Below are 14,910 nucleotides of genomic sequence, written 5' to 3'. Positions count from 1 at the left end.
CTTCAGGAATCGGCATCTTCCCATCAGCAACATTTTCTGTTTACTGCATGGTTGAAGCCCAAGTCATCCAGAACACCGTTTGTCTTTATGGATGTGTATTTATGTCATTTTTCTTTATCCATTGCTCACACAAGCCTAAACCCTGCAGGGATGCCATTCCAAAGTGAGAGCACTCAGGTCCAAAACGATAATGTTTAGAATTGTTATTTCTAAAAAAAAAAAAAACATATCCACAACTTTCCAACATCCCATCGTGCATTGCGCAGAAAGTGTGCGGCAGCTTCCGGCACCAAAGCCGAGTGTGATCTACAAGCTCACAACGGTTGCATCTGCGACGCGACGTGAGCTTGTATGTCTGCTGTTAACCGGAAGTGTCCCGCAGATAATGCTACAGAAAATTCTCGCGGAAACAGGTGGATATGATTACATCTTTGTTCACTGATGAACAATCTTAGCCAATCCAATAGGTAAGTTTAGAATGAAAGGAGATAATGTGGGACATTTATGAGGAAGTGGTGATGATAAACCCAGTGCTAGAAATGTCTGTGACCTATTTTATATGGAGTTCATTCTGATAATATTTAAACAAACATCCTTGAAACCCAGATAAGTAATGAATCGACCTCCTTGAACTCTTGGTCAAACACGATAACCTCAACACGCTATTCACAACAAACATCTTGTCCTTTGCAATCATAGAGTCAGGGTTTAATCTTGTTGTTGATAGCTCACACAGCTCCCTATAGTAGCCCCCCTATTGTCCTGTTGTACATAGCTGGCTGGCGCACCAGCAACCGTTTCCCTACTGTTGGTGCTTTTCTTCCCTCAGTTAATGATTAGTGACAAAGGTTCTGCAATGTGTGTGAGACTCTGATAAGAAGAGGAAGGCGGGAAGGCAACTCAAGTCTTGATAAAATGCCATCAAATCACTACACCAACAATGCCCAGACAGACAGCATAAACACAATGGAACCAGGAACTGAACTGTGGATCAACCCATCATGCATTTCACCTTTGATGTTTACACTGTCATGATTACATTGTCAGGGCAGACTCAGGGAAAGTGTTCTCTATCTACAGTTTACAGTTTACAGTTTAGGCATTTAGCAGACGCTTTTAATCCAAAGCGACTTACAATAAGCAGATACAACATCGCAATAATAAACAAGATAATAGGTCAGTACATTAACAGCAATATAACAATGTAAATGGATATCTATCTAGAGAAAAACACAATATAATCAAGTTCTAAAGAAACCTAACAAACAAATGCTTCATGTATGGTCATTGATTTTACTGTAGTGCTAAGGGTTTAGGTGGAGTCTGAAAAGGTGAGTTTTCAGTCCACGGCGAAAGGTAGCGAGTGAGTCCGTTGTTCTAAGTGCGACAGGGAGTTTATTCCACAACTTGGGAGCCAAGAGGGCAAACTGTCTCGGACGAGTGGATTTTTATCTAAAGGTTTTAGTGTTTTTTTAGGGACTCTATATGTGATGTTTGCCAAAAAATCAAACACTTAATGTTCTTGAGATGAGTTATAAAGGCCCAAAGAGCCACTTAAGCAGGAGAGACGTTAATTGATTTCAAATTACCTTGGTCATATCTTGACTGAGGGCTGTTGTGTCAGCTGGCTCAACCTGGCAACATAAAAGAAAGAACAGTGTTAAGAATTACACACAATTATCATCTTCATCCTCCTTCATTCATTAAAAAGTTGGTTGTTAGCCTGAAAGTTATTTTTGGCGAGCGACAATCATGACAAAGTGGCTCGTGTGCCAAGTCATGACAGGACAAAGGATCAGAAAGATGAGCTTTCACATACTGTACCTGTACTGTAAATAAGCACTGGATGCACGCGTGAGCATGCGTGTGTGTGAGATTGAGAGGGAGAGATTAAACAATAGTTTAATTAGCATCCTCAATACACCTTAATATCTTTCTTCCTCTTTCTACACAATTTACAATGAGGTCCTGATTTTAGAAGTTAATGTTTCTGATCTATACGGTACATGTACCAGGCTTTCCAAGATAAATATTTAAAGTACCATCCGCTAATTAAGTATAGGAATCTTTTGGTACAGATATAGACTCTGTCGACTCATATTTTGAAGCCTGGGTCATTCTACATTAAAATTGCCTAGAGGGTGGGTCAACCGTGGACAGTGGAAACGTAATATCCAGACTTAAGAGGTACATTGTTGCTCCGATCTGCATCAAACTTGGCACAATCACTGTTCAATGGACTGCCATGAGAATAGTCACATGGGGGCCACAGACGCACCGTTGTTTCCGATCCGCACCTAACTTTGCACAATCACTGTTTAGGGGACTGCCATGATAATAGTCATACCAGGGGCCACGTGTGGCCCCCAGAGGTCGGGTCAGGGGCATATTAGCGGCCTGAATATCTAGTGTATATAAACTTACCACGAGTGGTCTGAACATTGCTGGCATCACAATGACCAAAGCCAAACAAACTCGCTAAATACTGCTCTGTGTGAGCTGTTATATGCAGCTTGGCTGAGTGGAGAAGGTGCTACAGTATGTACCTTTAGGTGTTCCTGAATTGTAACCCTGTTATATTTGTTTGCCATGTAAATTAATAAACATTTTGTGGATTCTTAATTCTTGAATAAAGATTTTTTTTTTATGTATGCGTGTGTGTGTGTGTGTGTGTGTGTGTGTGTGCGTGCGTGCGTGCGTGCGTGCGTGCGTGCGTGCGTGTGTGCGTGTGTGCGTGCGCGCGTGCATGCGTTCGTTCCTGGATGTGTGGATGTTGTATGCTTGTATAAATGTGTGTGGGGAATATGAACCAAACGCGAGCTATTATTGGCATACACTCGTCCAAAAAAGCTAAAAGCTACAACCTAGAAATAATAAAACAGTCTTGGAAGGCTGGAAATAGACAGGCGTGCTCCAGTGAGTAACTTATTCTGGCTCTGTGCCTTTTATAAATAGCGCTGAATATCTGAGGACGCACTCATAAGAGAAAAGCTTCATACGTGAAGTCGGGGCGAATTTGTTGATCAGGGCCTGCAGAGCGTGAATGGAGGCTATAAATATCACAGTCGCAGAATAACCCCACTTTTATGTAGTTGTTTGTGTTGTCATCTTTCTTAGTCCCCGCAGTGCTGTTTGAAGGTTGTTACATAAGAGCTGCCACGGTTGAAATGTTAGCAGAGGCTCGTTCATCATCGGGACAAAGTCCTGCTCTAGTTCTGCCTCTGATGAGGCATTTATATTAAGAAACCAGTGTTGTATTTCTACTGTGTGCCTGGCGAGTGCTTATAGCCATGAAACAGTATGTTCACTGTTGCAATACCTACATGTCATCCAACAGGCTGGTGTATAATGAAACCATGTGTTTTGGTAGTCTGCTACATGGAGGTGGAAGTACACACTAAGGCCTCTGTTCAAGGAAACGTATAAATGAACCTGTATAGAATTAGTATTGCTAATTGTTGTTCATTGAAAACCATATCCAGGACTTTTTTTTAATGAATGAACATTTTATTTTAAAGAGGTGGTGCCATAGTTTTGTACTTTTACTATTTTGTATGTGTCTATGAAGTTAACATCACTCTAATAGACCACGGGGTGGGGTTATAATGTGCAAATTTGAATTCCCTGTGTATTGTTGGTTACTTCCTGAAAGCAGAAAGCCTCTGAGTCAAAAGGCCCAACTGAAAAACACTGAGTTAATGACATCATATATTCAACACCTCCCCCTTTACCATACACCCAACACTGTGGGTGTGGTAAGCACGGCATCTTTAACCAAGAACATGAATGCCGAATCAAGTAGCCAATGTCTCCTCAATTTCTACAAGTTAGAATAAAACATGGACGGCCCGGGCAATACCAGCCTGACAGTGTGTCGCTCCTGGACTAGTGGTAGCATTTTGGTTTCCCATTCGTTGGACTACGGCAGTAGTTCTCAAAGTGGATTCCAGGGACTCTGTGGGTTCCTTTAGAGGGGTCTAAAATTGACCCATACAAGTCTGTAACTCTGACAGTGTACACATAGAAACAAATGGAGCCCTTTGTACACTGTCAGAGTTTCAAGGGAGATCTTGAAATTTGAAAGATTTAGAAACACTGGACTAGGGTTCAAATACCAGGTGGGGCATAAAGGTTATGGATTGCAGCTTTAAATGTAATTCTGTATGGTACTTGTAAAGTGTTCCTTCAATTCCCCCACATGGTACAATGATTAATGTACTGCCATGTATAGTGTAGTAAATTGCAGGGTTCATACATTCAATGCATTAATTTTCTTATATGGAGCAGTATAATCATCTAAAGTCTAAAGACAGAAGAGTTCAAGTACCGTACTGTACTAAAGTTAATTCCACCCCCACTTCGTATACAGTTATACTGTTTTTAAACAGTTTTTAACTGCATGTGCTCAGCTTTTAGCCTCGTCCTTTGTAACTGTGGTTGGACACGAGAAGTTTGAGTGAACATGTGCCATACGCCCACACACTGGGCAATAATGTGGTCGCATACATTGAACCACAGACTGGTATCTATTACTGGCATGATAGCAAGAGTGTGACTTTTTATCACTGTTCCGCCTTTCTTCCTTTCTTTCCTGGACTGGTCCCAAGCGCAGCCACAGCATGGCTTAGTGGTGGTGTGCATGGTTGTGTAACTTAGCTATGACCCCTGCTAGACTGTATGTTAATAACACACAGGAGAGGTCCATGTTAACTGTGTGGATAATAGTTGTATTCCTAGAATGATATGCATTAAATCCTCTAACGGGGAAAGGTTAATGTTTTCCACAAAAGATGGCAGGCAGCATATGTTATACATCTGCAGGTTCTGCCATCTGTACTGTTAGGCCTGTAATTGAACAAGTCATGCACACAAAAATATGCTAATATTGCTCGTTCCTGTCAATCCGCAGCAGAATGCCTCGAGTATTCCGTCTTTGGGGAGTTCCATCATGGGAACCAACCACCGACCAGCCCTGTGAGGGCGAGGACAGATAACTGCAGACATCAGATTGCCACCCTGTCTAAAAATGTCCCTTATATCCTCAACAGGAAGGAAGCCATTTATGAGAGCCATAGCACCAAGGGAGTCCGCCATTGCGATAAAAATGGGACGAGGGGGTTATGCCTCACCGTCTGACAGGATGAGTGTGTTTGTTTTAGCCTTTTAAAGGCATGACATGCATGACATACCCTCCTGGGTTTGTGTTTTGGTATGTAAAAGAGGAAAATGTGAATGCCTGCATATGAGGAGTGGCACAGTACAGTAGCTCATAAAAGACTTAAGAAAGCACACTTGAACCAAACGGATGGCTTGCTGGCTGGAACAGCTTGTGTCAGCTCCAGCGTGCTTTTAGCTGACTTGGCCTTTCTATTGGCAAAGAGACATCATACCGGTACATACAGTCTTGCAGAACTGGTGCGGCCATTGGCCCGTTTGTCCCTGACGGACCTCTAAACCCTCCACACGATTAACGTAAAAGACTATGAAATTCTCCTGAGTCTTTATATGTATTCATTTATTTTTAACACCTGATCTCTTTCTCTCTCTGTGAGAAACAAAGACTTGCATTACTGCTGTGTCTGCAGTTTCATGCAGACAGATGCTGGGAGTCAGCAGAGAGTTTTTAATCCAGATATATTCTAAAGTGAGGTTGAAAACAGAAAATGAAATGTGAATGCCGTGTTCAAACGACGTTGAGTCACTTACTGTTTCTCGGCCTTCTCCCTGTCATCCAGGAAGAAGAGGGCGGTAGCCAGGAAGAACATGCCCCCCAGGACGATGACGAAGGGACAGAGCATGAGGGCATACCCCAGACTCAGGAACTGCCACAGCACCGACATGGCATAGCTCTCCTGAAGGGCATCCGAGATCTACACACAACAACACATTCACGAGCACCCAAACACGCCACACACGCACGCACACATACAAACCCAGTCATGCCACACAAAAAGAGAAAGAAAATGAAGTTACTCATTCGAGCTAATCATCCACTGACTCACATTATCGCTTCATCGCGCGGCAATTTCCTATCCTGTAAGCCGGACTCTTAACACGATGCTAGGCTTCCAGAGATGAGAGAGATTATGGGAGCTGCATGTTCAGCCAGGCTTGCAAATAACTTGTTTTATCTATCACTGATAATTATGGATATTTCAGCTTAGCAAAAATCGCTGAAACTCATTCAAATAACCTCTCTGCATGAAGAAAGTAATATGTCCTGCTCACTGAAAGAAGCGCTGTTATTTTCAGCGAGCAACACCATTGTGTGACAAAGTATAAATTAAATATAAAAATATAAAACTGTATAGTCACGCCACCATGTGTTGTGAACTTCTATTTTCAGTGCGCACTGTGCAATACAATACACAATGAAGTACCGGTATATATTATCAAGCTCTTGACAGTCATTCATTAACTTCTCAGCTTTTCCCCCAGACAACACCTATTAGTTCAAGGAAATTCTTACAATTAATGGAATATTAGTTAAATATAATTTTGGTACCTTTAACAAAGGTATAAAATAAAACATTTTAAGCATGAATAACCACCTGTAATTATGCCATGGACCACTAGTGGTTTGTGCACCACTGGTTGAGAAACAGTGGTTCCCAAGCCTTTAAGCTCGTGACCCAAAAGAGGAATTAGACTTTCGCTCAGAAAGATAACAGATCTACAAGCTCACAATGCGTCGCACCGCGTTGTGAGCTTGTAGATCGGCTATTTTCACTACTTCTTAAACATCTGTTTTATAATGTATGGAATTTCTTTTATTTATTAATGAAATTATTTTTTGCATCTTTTTTTAATTCATGAAAATGTTTCGAAATAATAATAATTAAAAACACAATGTAGGAACCCATAAAAATGTGTTCGCGACCCACAAATGGGTCCCGACCCAGTGCTTGGGTACCAGTGCAGTAGATTATACTGTAACTAAGGATGCTCAGTTGGATGGAGGGTTTTTCTGAGTGGACATAGGTCACCCTGGCTGAAGTGCATTGATTATCTGTTGGCATCAGCAGAGTGAGACTTTCCAGGGGGACGTCTTAGAAAACAGCTGACAAAGGTTAAAAGGGAGGAAACGTGTGTGTGTGTGTGTGTGTGTGTGTGTGTGCGGCTGTGCGCGTGTGTGTGTGTCTGTGTGCGTGTGAGAGAGAGAGAGAGAGAGGGGGGGGAGGCGGTGGAGAGTATATAAATGCATAAGTGAGACAGAATGTGGTAACGTGTCCAACAGATTTATGTGTGGGTGGCACAGCGTTGCACAAGTCAGTCAATCAGGTGCACGCTCTGATGCACTATGCTGCCTGCCACTCGCACGCTGCTGCAAATCGTTGCTGTCGGGCGGAAACCTTGTACGCCCCAAAACCGTTCCTTTTTTTATTCTTATTTTAGAAGCAGATGTACAGCTTGCTGAGCTTTCACTACTTCTGTGCAAGTGCGTCACGCTCTTGTACGATGAGGTGGGGGCGTTCATTTACGGGGGAAGCGTAAAAAGTTGAGATACGAGGGTTCAGCCCGACAGCAATGAAATGGCTTGGCTAAAAATACCTCCAGTATTGGAGCTGACCTGTGCATGTCTCATTAGCGTGCAAGCAGGGAGACTGTTCCTGGATTCAGCCTCAGGCTGTGTCCCTGAACTCCTTCATTATGTGAGTGTGTGTGTCGCCCGGGGGAACGGTTATAAGCCCGTTATACCTCATCAGGACAGTGTCGCTTGCTGAAAAAAGTGTGTGCCACGATTTTCTCGGTTATTTCCTATGCATACTGTAAGTACTGCATTAGTGAGTACAGATTAGGCTTTCTGCGTGACAACGGTAAGAGACTGTGAATGTGCAGGTGGATCTCAAATGGCATGAGCATTTTTCCACCACCGCAGTCAGGAGATGGCAGTTTTGCAGCAGGCTAGCAGACACCTGGATCAATGTCCACATGCAGGGTCGACAAATAGAAAACCGACAAAGGCCACATTGGTTTGTGGTATATCTTGTGCCAGTGTGACATTTGGGGGAACATGTAGCCTACATGTAAAAATCGAATTCTGCACAAAAAGGCTGTCTCACCGCTGTCTTCAGTGGTTGCTAAGCAATAAGGTGATGACTACTTTTCCTACATTGTGGAGGCTCGACTATTCACTTCCCGTCCTTCGCTGCTGTGTGTGTGTGTGTGTGTGTGTGTGTGTGTGTGTGTGTGTGTGTGTGTGCGTGCGTGCGTGCGTGCGTGCGTGCGTGCGTGCGTGCGTGGGTGCGTGGGTGGGTGCGTGGGTGCGTGCGTGCGTGCGTGCGTGCGTGCGTGTGTATGGGCGGGGGGGATTATGCATGCACCCACATTTGACGTGCGTCATGTCAAGTCCATCACACCGGGCTGCTAAACCTCAGCTGGGGAACGGAGGACTGGTGACGCACTTGGTGCATTCTGGAGCCTTTATGTTCAGGGGTTTGAGAAAGGGTGAGAGCCTGAGGGACATTTGTGAGTGTCACTCACTCAAGCTCTATGCCAGGGAGCTGATAGGCACAGGATGATGGTGACCAGCTAACCATCAGGCCATGACTGGGTAGCTCTAATTATCTTTGCCAGGAGATCATGCATGCATGGAGATCATGCATGCAGTCTTTGTGTGTGTGTGTGTGTGTGTGTGTGTGTGCGTGCGCCTAGTATGTGCCTGCATGTGTCCACTTGTATCTTTCTACTAAGCCATCAGCGTCATAGTTTTTGTGCATTCTCACAGTAGGTCAAGAACCTCCATTCTTGAATTACTATAGATCGTTCACAGAAATAAATACGCTTCCCACAAGGCTATGGACCGTAACCATACAACTGGGAACCTGTCTGTTCGGTTATGGGATCATTACTTCTAACTTGCCAATTAATTACAATGATTCTGTCCGTCTAGCTTACTGTTAGATTAACAACAAAATATGCATTCTTAAACATGACAACATGCTCGAAAAGTCAGTCTGAGTCTGACATTTACCAACGCATGCAACAAAACCAATGTAACCCAATGTGACATTAAATAGAGAAATGAGCATGCTTTATTTGAAAATAAATTGTCTGGGGTGATTTGATTGGGATATTCCTACTGAATGTATCGTAAAATATGTCATTATGTCAATAAGGAAGTCTTCTGTTTGCACAATGTCAAGACAGGAGAAGGGGTTCTTCTTAGACAGTAAATTAAATCCCATTCTTTTGAAGTGCGTGTTGGAACTTGACGCCAGCTTAGTGTTACGTTCTCTGCCTTTGATGACAGTTTAATAATTCAATTTGTAAAAAACGAAACAAACAAAACAGCAAAGATGTTTCTTAGCGGTTCAAAAGGTGCATCTGTCAGCATCTGAAGAAGATCTTGGGTCACTAATCAAAGCATGACTTCCACTGCCTTCGTTAAAATTACTTCAGAAGACAATGAAACACAATGTGAACGCTTTCCAAAACTAAACACGAGTGCAGCAGACTGCATTTTCAGTCAGACATTGGCTAGAACCAAAGTGCATGTTGAATATTAATATCTGGGTTAGGGTTAGGTTTGTGTGATGGAGATTTGATAGTTGGTTATTGTAACACTTTGGATCATAAGGATTTCTATGTTCTGAGCCCAGGCTTATCACCCATTTACTGGAGCCCCAGCAGCAAGTTAATGACTATCGGTTGTGGCATGTAAGCATCGTGAGTGTGAGTCAGAGATGATCGGTACATGGAAAGGTACTCCCAGCAGCACTTCCACAGAGTTACTCTTTAACTCTGAGAATGTTCATATTCTCGTATGTGGAATGAGAGGAATTCCCGTTGACGTTCGGAGGTGGGTACCGTTTTGTTTGCTGAAATTGTGAAACGGGGTCTCGCAGCTCGGCTATTGTCTGCGGTTGGCTGGGTGGCGGGGGAAGCAGTTTAAGAGACCCACGGGGACATTCAGAGAATGAGGTGACCTTGAGAGCCTTACTATGCCAGTAAGAGCCATTCTCTCTATCCCCCTGACCAATCACACAGCCTCTCTTAACCAGCGGATGTTTTACTATGAAGCGGGCTGACTTGCCGTTCGCTCTCCCTCCTGAGACGTGCGCTAAAAGCCTCTCAGGTAGCTCACTGTGATCTGGCCCACTCTAGCTAAACCTCCTTTCATAGCGTGCAAGATTGGTATCATGCCTCAGCATGCGCGTGTGTTCTTGTGTGTGAGGCGAGCGTGTGTGCGTGTGAGAATGGGACGTACGCGCACATTCTGTTGGACAACTGCCCGGCCTGAGGTGCAGGACTTCCAAGTGAATCGCACGTGTATTCCTACACTGTAAATCCTAAAGTCAATTTAACACTGAGAGGGGAACATTTTACAACTTTTAACTCTCAAGAGTTAATCGACACTTGCATCTTGCATGTTTTTTATAGTCTGTAAGAGAAGCGATGTACGCTCAATCCGTCTAGGGCAGTGGTTTTCAACCAGTGGTCCGGGGACCATCAGTGGTCCTTGAGGGGGTTGCAGGTGGTCCCCAGCTAAATGATGGAGAGTTGGTAACCAAATGGACCCTTATAGATCTTTAACGCGTATTGAAACCAACAAAATGAAATCAAATGGACCCTTAAATTTCCATTTGGTTTCATTTTACGCTCTCTAGTGTTAAATTATTGTTAAACATCTGCATTACTTATTTACATCTACACAATTAGAAGAATTGTTATTTTGATCAACGTTTGCCTGTCATCTCTCCGATACCACATCAATACCGCATGGAATTGTGGACAAAATCTTATGCAACCATAACGAAATATTCAAAGTCTTGGGTCTGAGAAGCTAAATCTCATCAAATGGTGGTCCGTGGCTCAAATACTGAATAAATCATGGACCTTGATATGAAAAGGGTTGAAATCCAGTGGTCTAGAGAAAAGCCTTACCAAGCCTATCAGGTAAGGGCTCCCTGCATCCCCTAGGAGATGAGAGGTGAAGCTCTGGAAGGCCACCGCCGTCGCTCGCCGCGTGGGGATGACGACAAACTGCCGGGAGAAAACAGAGAGGCGAGAAGGAATCAGAGCAGGCCAGGTGAAGAAAGATTAACCCGTCCATGATCACACTTCAGTCCCAGTACAGTGTGTATGTACAGTATGTATGGTTTCCAGGCAGACAGGCCTGCCACTCATAGTTAAAACCTCAGTGAATGGAGCCACTGATGATGTCTCCCTTTGCCCTCTGTGGCAGCCTGTCCAAGTCTGCTCCCTCACCACAGGCTCCATCCTAAATGGCAGATTAAGGAGTTGGCTACCGTGTGGCCGATTTTGCAGGAAGTCTCATTTCATTTGGCTCACGCAACCTTTTAAGAGCTGTTATCCCATCCCTTTTTGCACTCGAGACACAAAAACACACTGGCCTCTTAAAAAAAGAAAAAGGCCTCCTTCCCTTTATTTCCATGAGTGGTGTATGCATCAAGCCGGGTCAAAGGAGGTAATTATCAACCCCACCCGAACTATACAAGGGTTCCTTGCACACTCACACATTTCTCAAGTCCAAATAAGAGGCTACATCTTAAAGGGATGACTGCCATTTGTTACAGGGTATTGCATAAGTTTCCAATGGCCAGGGGATAAGTATAGGTTCTCTGTGCGTACCATTAAAATGTCCGCTGTGATGGCCCAGTTCAGAAACAGCAGTGTTTCTCCTATGAAGATGCAGACCTGAGGAAAAAAAAGAGGATATTGTACATTTTTAGTAGGATCATCAACAGGATCAGCCTATACGCAGTCAAGTATTCACTTATCCACTTGTATCTCTGAGAGAGTACAAATGTAACCAAATGGACCAATAAGGGTCCATTTGGTTACATTTGTACTCTCTCAGAGTTAGATTAACACACTGCACGCATAGAGCTGGCGACAAGCCATGAAGTCAAAGGGCAATTGTGCTGCAGATGTTGCTACCGTCTGTGGGAATTCACTGGTGAATTAAAGTCCTTTGGTTACTGTGGTTTGGAAACATGCTATTATGCTATGGCCCAATTATACTGCATGTACCGTATAGACCTCCATTTCTGTCCCACAACACGGTAAAATCCTCAGTGATAATTTAACTCTGAGAGTGTACAAATAAAACCAAATAGAACCTATTGGTGTACTCTCTGAGATACAAATGGATACATTAACACTGAGGATTTCATTGTGTGGTTTTTCAACAAAAAATAAATAAAAAAAGAAGCACAGGATGATATGAACTTATGTCCCCTTATAAATCACATTTAAACATTTGAACATTTCCTAAATCCAAGTAACAAGATTCCGTAACACAAAATGTATTCAACATGGTTTGCACAAATGATTGATTATCCTAGCCAATATAGCAAGTCTTGAATTCGACATATTGAAAATACACATATCGCATAACATAGTGAGGTTGACATACAGCACATGTAGACATGGGTTTCTCCTGACATCCTAACTAAAACAAGCGCGAGGAGCAGCTGGTAGGGTGATTTGGCCACTTTCAATAAAAGACCCAGAGGGATTTGGTTGCAATGGAATCCCATGTATCTCTATAGCTAGTTGTGGCATGAGTTAACACTGCTGGTGGATGTGTGCTTCCTGGCTGGGGAATAGCCCTGGTGTCAGTGTGCCATACCTGCACACAGCCACAGGACCTCAGCCTTTGACTGACAGTGAGGCTGTAGACAGGGCTGTTTCACAGAGCCTGCGAGGCAGACGCTGTGACCTAAAGAACAGAAGCCCACCCTGCCTCGGTTCAGCTATGTGTTAGTTAGACGACAGCTGTGGAGGGTCAATTAGCCTAGACAGAGTGGCACTGACTATTGCCGCCATGTCATGCTGTGTAATGTAACACATCTGTCAGTGAAACCCGAGTTGATCACATTACAGTCCACTGTACAGTAAGGTTATTCAATACTCTACTGTATGTAGCATAGTCTGAAGCCAGACTGGCTGTACGTGAAGACGTCAGACTGAGTTGCCGGGGATTGTGCCCCAGGATTGTGCCTCATTATAGTGAGATAAGATATTTGTTGATGCGTTGTTGTTTTTTTTCGTACCAGACAGTACAACTACTCCCAGACAATAGGTTATATGTGGATGCGTATGGAACATTTTAACCCCCCCCCCCCCCCCCCCCATACTTCTATCAAAGTAAAATAGAAACCAGGTGACAGGTAAAACAGTTAGTACTATCTCTCATCACACTCTGTCTTTATCCCATACTGACTCCATCAAACAAGCAATGTTGCAGGTGCTACTAGAATATATTTTGAAGCTCACAGTGAATCCAAAACCCTTTTGGCGCTTGTTGATGTCAGAGAGCAGGACTTTCCAAGGGCGGTCTTGGCCACACATTGGGACCGGGAAGTCTGTTGTTGCAAATAATCCGATTCACGGGAAATATTTTCCATCTTTCTTGACCTTTATCACGTTATTATTGGCCAAGTTGTTGAAAGATAGTTCCTACTTCTTTTGTTTTTGAGAGTGTAAAATGTGTGCCCGGTGAGTCCGAAACGCTGCATTCCATTGTTCGAGGGGCAGGGATTGTTAAAGCTGCACCTTTTCCTGCTTTCCATTGCAATTAGCCATGCAAACACCCTGACCCCTTTCCCTTTTGGCCAGACCGGAGGCAGCAGCCTCAGAGGTCCTCTCAATCCAACATTCTGTAAGAGAGACTCTTCTTGAGTGCTTAAGAGGAACGGTCTCGCCTCTCTCTCTTGTTTCTGTTCAGGGCATTTACAGCTCACATCCCGCTGAGCTTTTACTATACAATATCTTGTAAACTGGGTTACCAGGTTGCCACTTGTATAATGCATAGCACCTCAGGCCAATCCACTATTATCATATAAAGATGGCACCCCATCGGAGGGACAAGTTTTATTTGGGACTTTTAACAGATTCTTGGCAATTCTTGGCATTATAATTAACAATTATCATACATGTTTGAGTAGTGTGTGTGTGTGTGTGTGTGTGTGTGTGTGTGTGTGTGTGTGTGTGTGTGTGTGTGTGTGTGTGTGTGTGTGTGTGTGTGTGTGTGTGTGTGTGTGTGTGTGTAGAGAGACCCTTACATAAGCTCCTACTATGCTCTTCTTGGCCACCACAAAGATGAGGCAAATGAAGATGGCGGAGCCAAGCATGCTGACAGCACACACAAGTGGATCTGCTCTCTCCGTCTTCTGGCGACACAGCCGCGTGGTGGCCGCGCCAATCACCACCCCTAACAGCCCTGTTACACACGTGATGGCCCCGAAGATCAGACTAGACGACGGGGTTGAAGAAAATGAGAAATGCATGTGTTAGAGTTCATTCAAACATATTCGACCAGGATGTGAGGAGATGTCACACAAACGAAGGGGTAGCACTTTGTGAATACCTAAAAGCCAATACACAAAATGGTATGATAATGACAAGGATGCTTAATGAATTCTACAATGACGATACATTTGCGTCTGTTAGTATTACTTCCATTGTTATGAACCTCTCACCTGTCCTTGCTGCTACAAATGTCTTTAGTACAGATTTCTGCGGTCTTCTGCACCACCTGTGCTCGAGTAAGGTACACTGGGATCCACATGCCAAAGGCACCTGTAGCGAACGATACAGCTGCAGACGCCAGGGACGAGAACACATAGCTCCGACTGGCCAGGGAAACACACACACACACACACACACACACACACACACACACACACACACACACACACACACACACACACACACACACACACACACACACACACACACACACACACACACACACAGTTAAACCAAGCCAAGCCAAACCATACTATGTCAGATGGTAATCTTGGAATACAAAAGAAAAGTAGACAACAGTCTACAATCTTGAACACTTTCTTTTGCTCTAGTGTACTCTATATGTCTGTCTGTCTCTCTGTCCGTCCTTACGTCCGTCGAGAGATTAGTCATCACTAGATAATATGACCA

At 43.7% G+C, this 14,910-nt stretch overlaps 1 protein-coding gene across 1 annotated transcript in view; it reads right to left on the bottom strand.

The window, feature by feature from the left end:
- Nucleotides 1-14,910, bottom strand: part of spns2 (SPNS lysolipid transporter 2, sphingosine-1-phosphate) — a 74,432-nt gene that overhangs the window by 4,201 nt on the left and 55,321 nt on the right. The window contains exons 7-12 of the mRNA XM_080748584.1: nt 14,451-14,603; nt 14,034-14,223; nt 11,596-11,661; nt 10,888-10,986; nt 5,707-5,870; nt 1,590-1,634 (exon numbers count right to left, since the gene is read on the bottom strand). Of these exons, the coding sequence (XP_080604710.1) occupies nt 1,595-1,634; nt 5,707-5,870; nt 10,888-10,986; nt 11,596-11,661; nt 14,034-14,223; nt 14,451-14,603 (712 nt within the window). The 3' untranslated portion in view covers nt 1,590-1,594. The remainder of the gene's footprint in view (nt 1-1,589; nt 1,635-5,706; nt 5,871-10,887; nt 10,987-11,595; nt 11,662-14,033; nt 14,224-14,450; nt 14,604-14,910) is intronic.

Source organism: Nannobrachium achirus, assembly GCF_963921795.1.
Source record: "Nannobrachium achirus genome assembly, chromosome: 19".
Taxonomy (NCBI): Eukaryota; Metazoa; Chordata; class Actinopteri; order Myctophiformes; family Myctophidae; genus Nannobrachium; species Nannobrachium achirus.
Note: the sequence above shows the minus strand (reverse complement) of the source record. Positions and strands in the feature narration are given on the sequence as shown.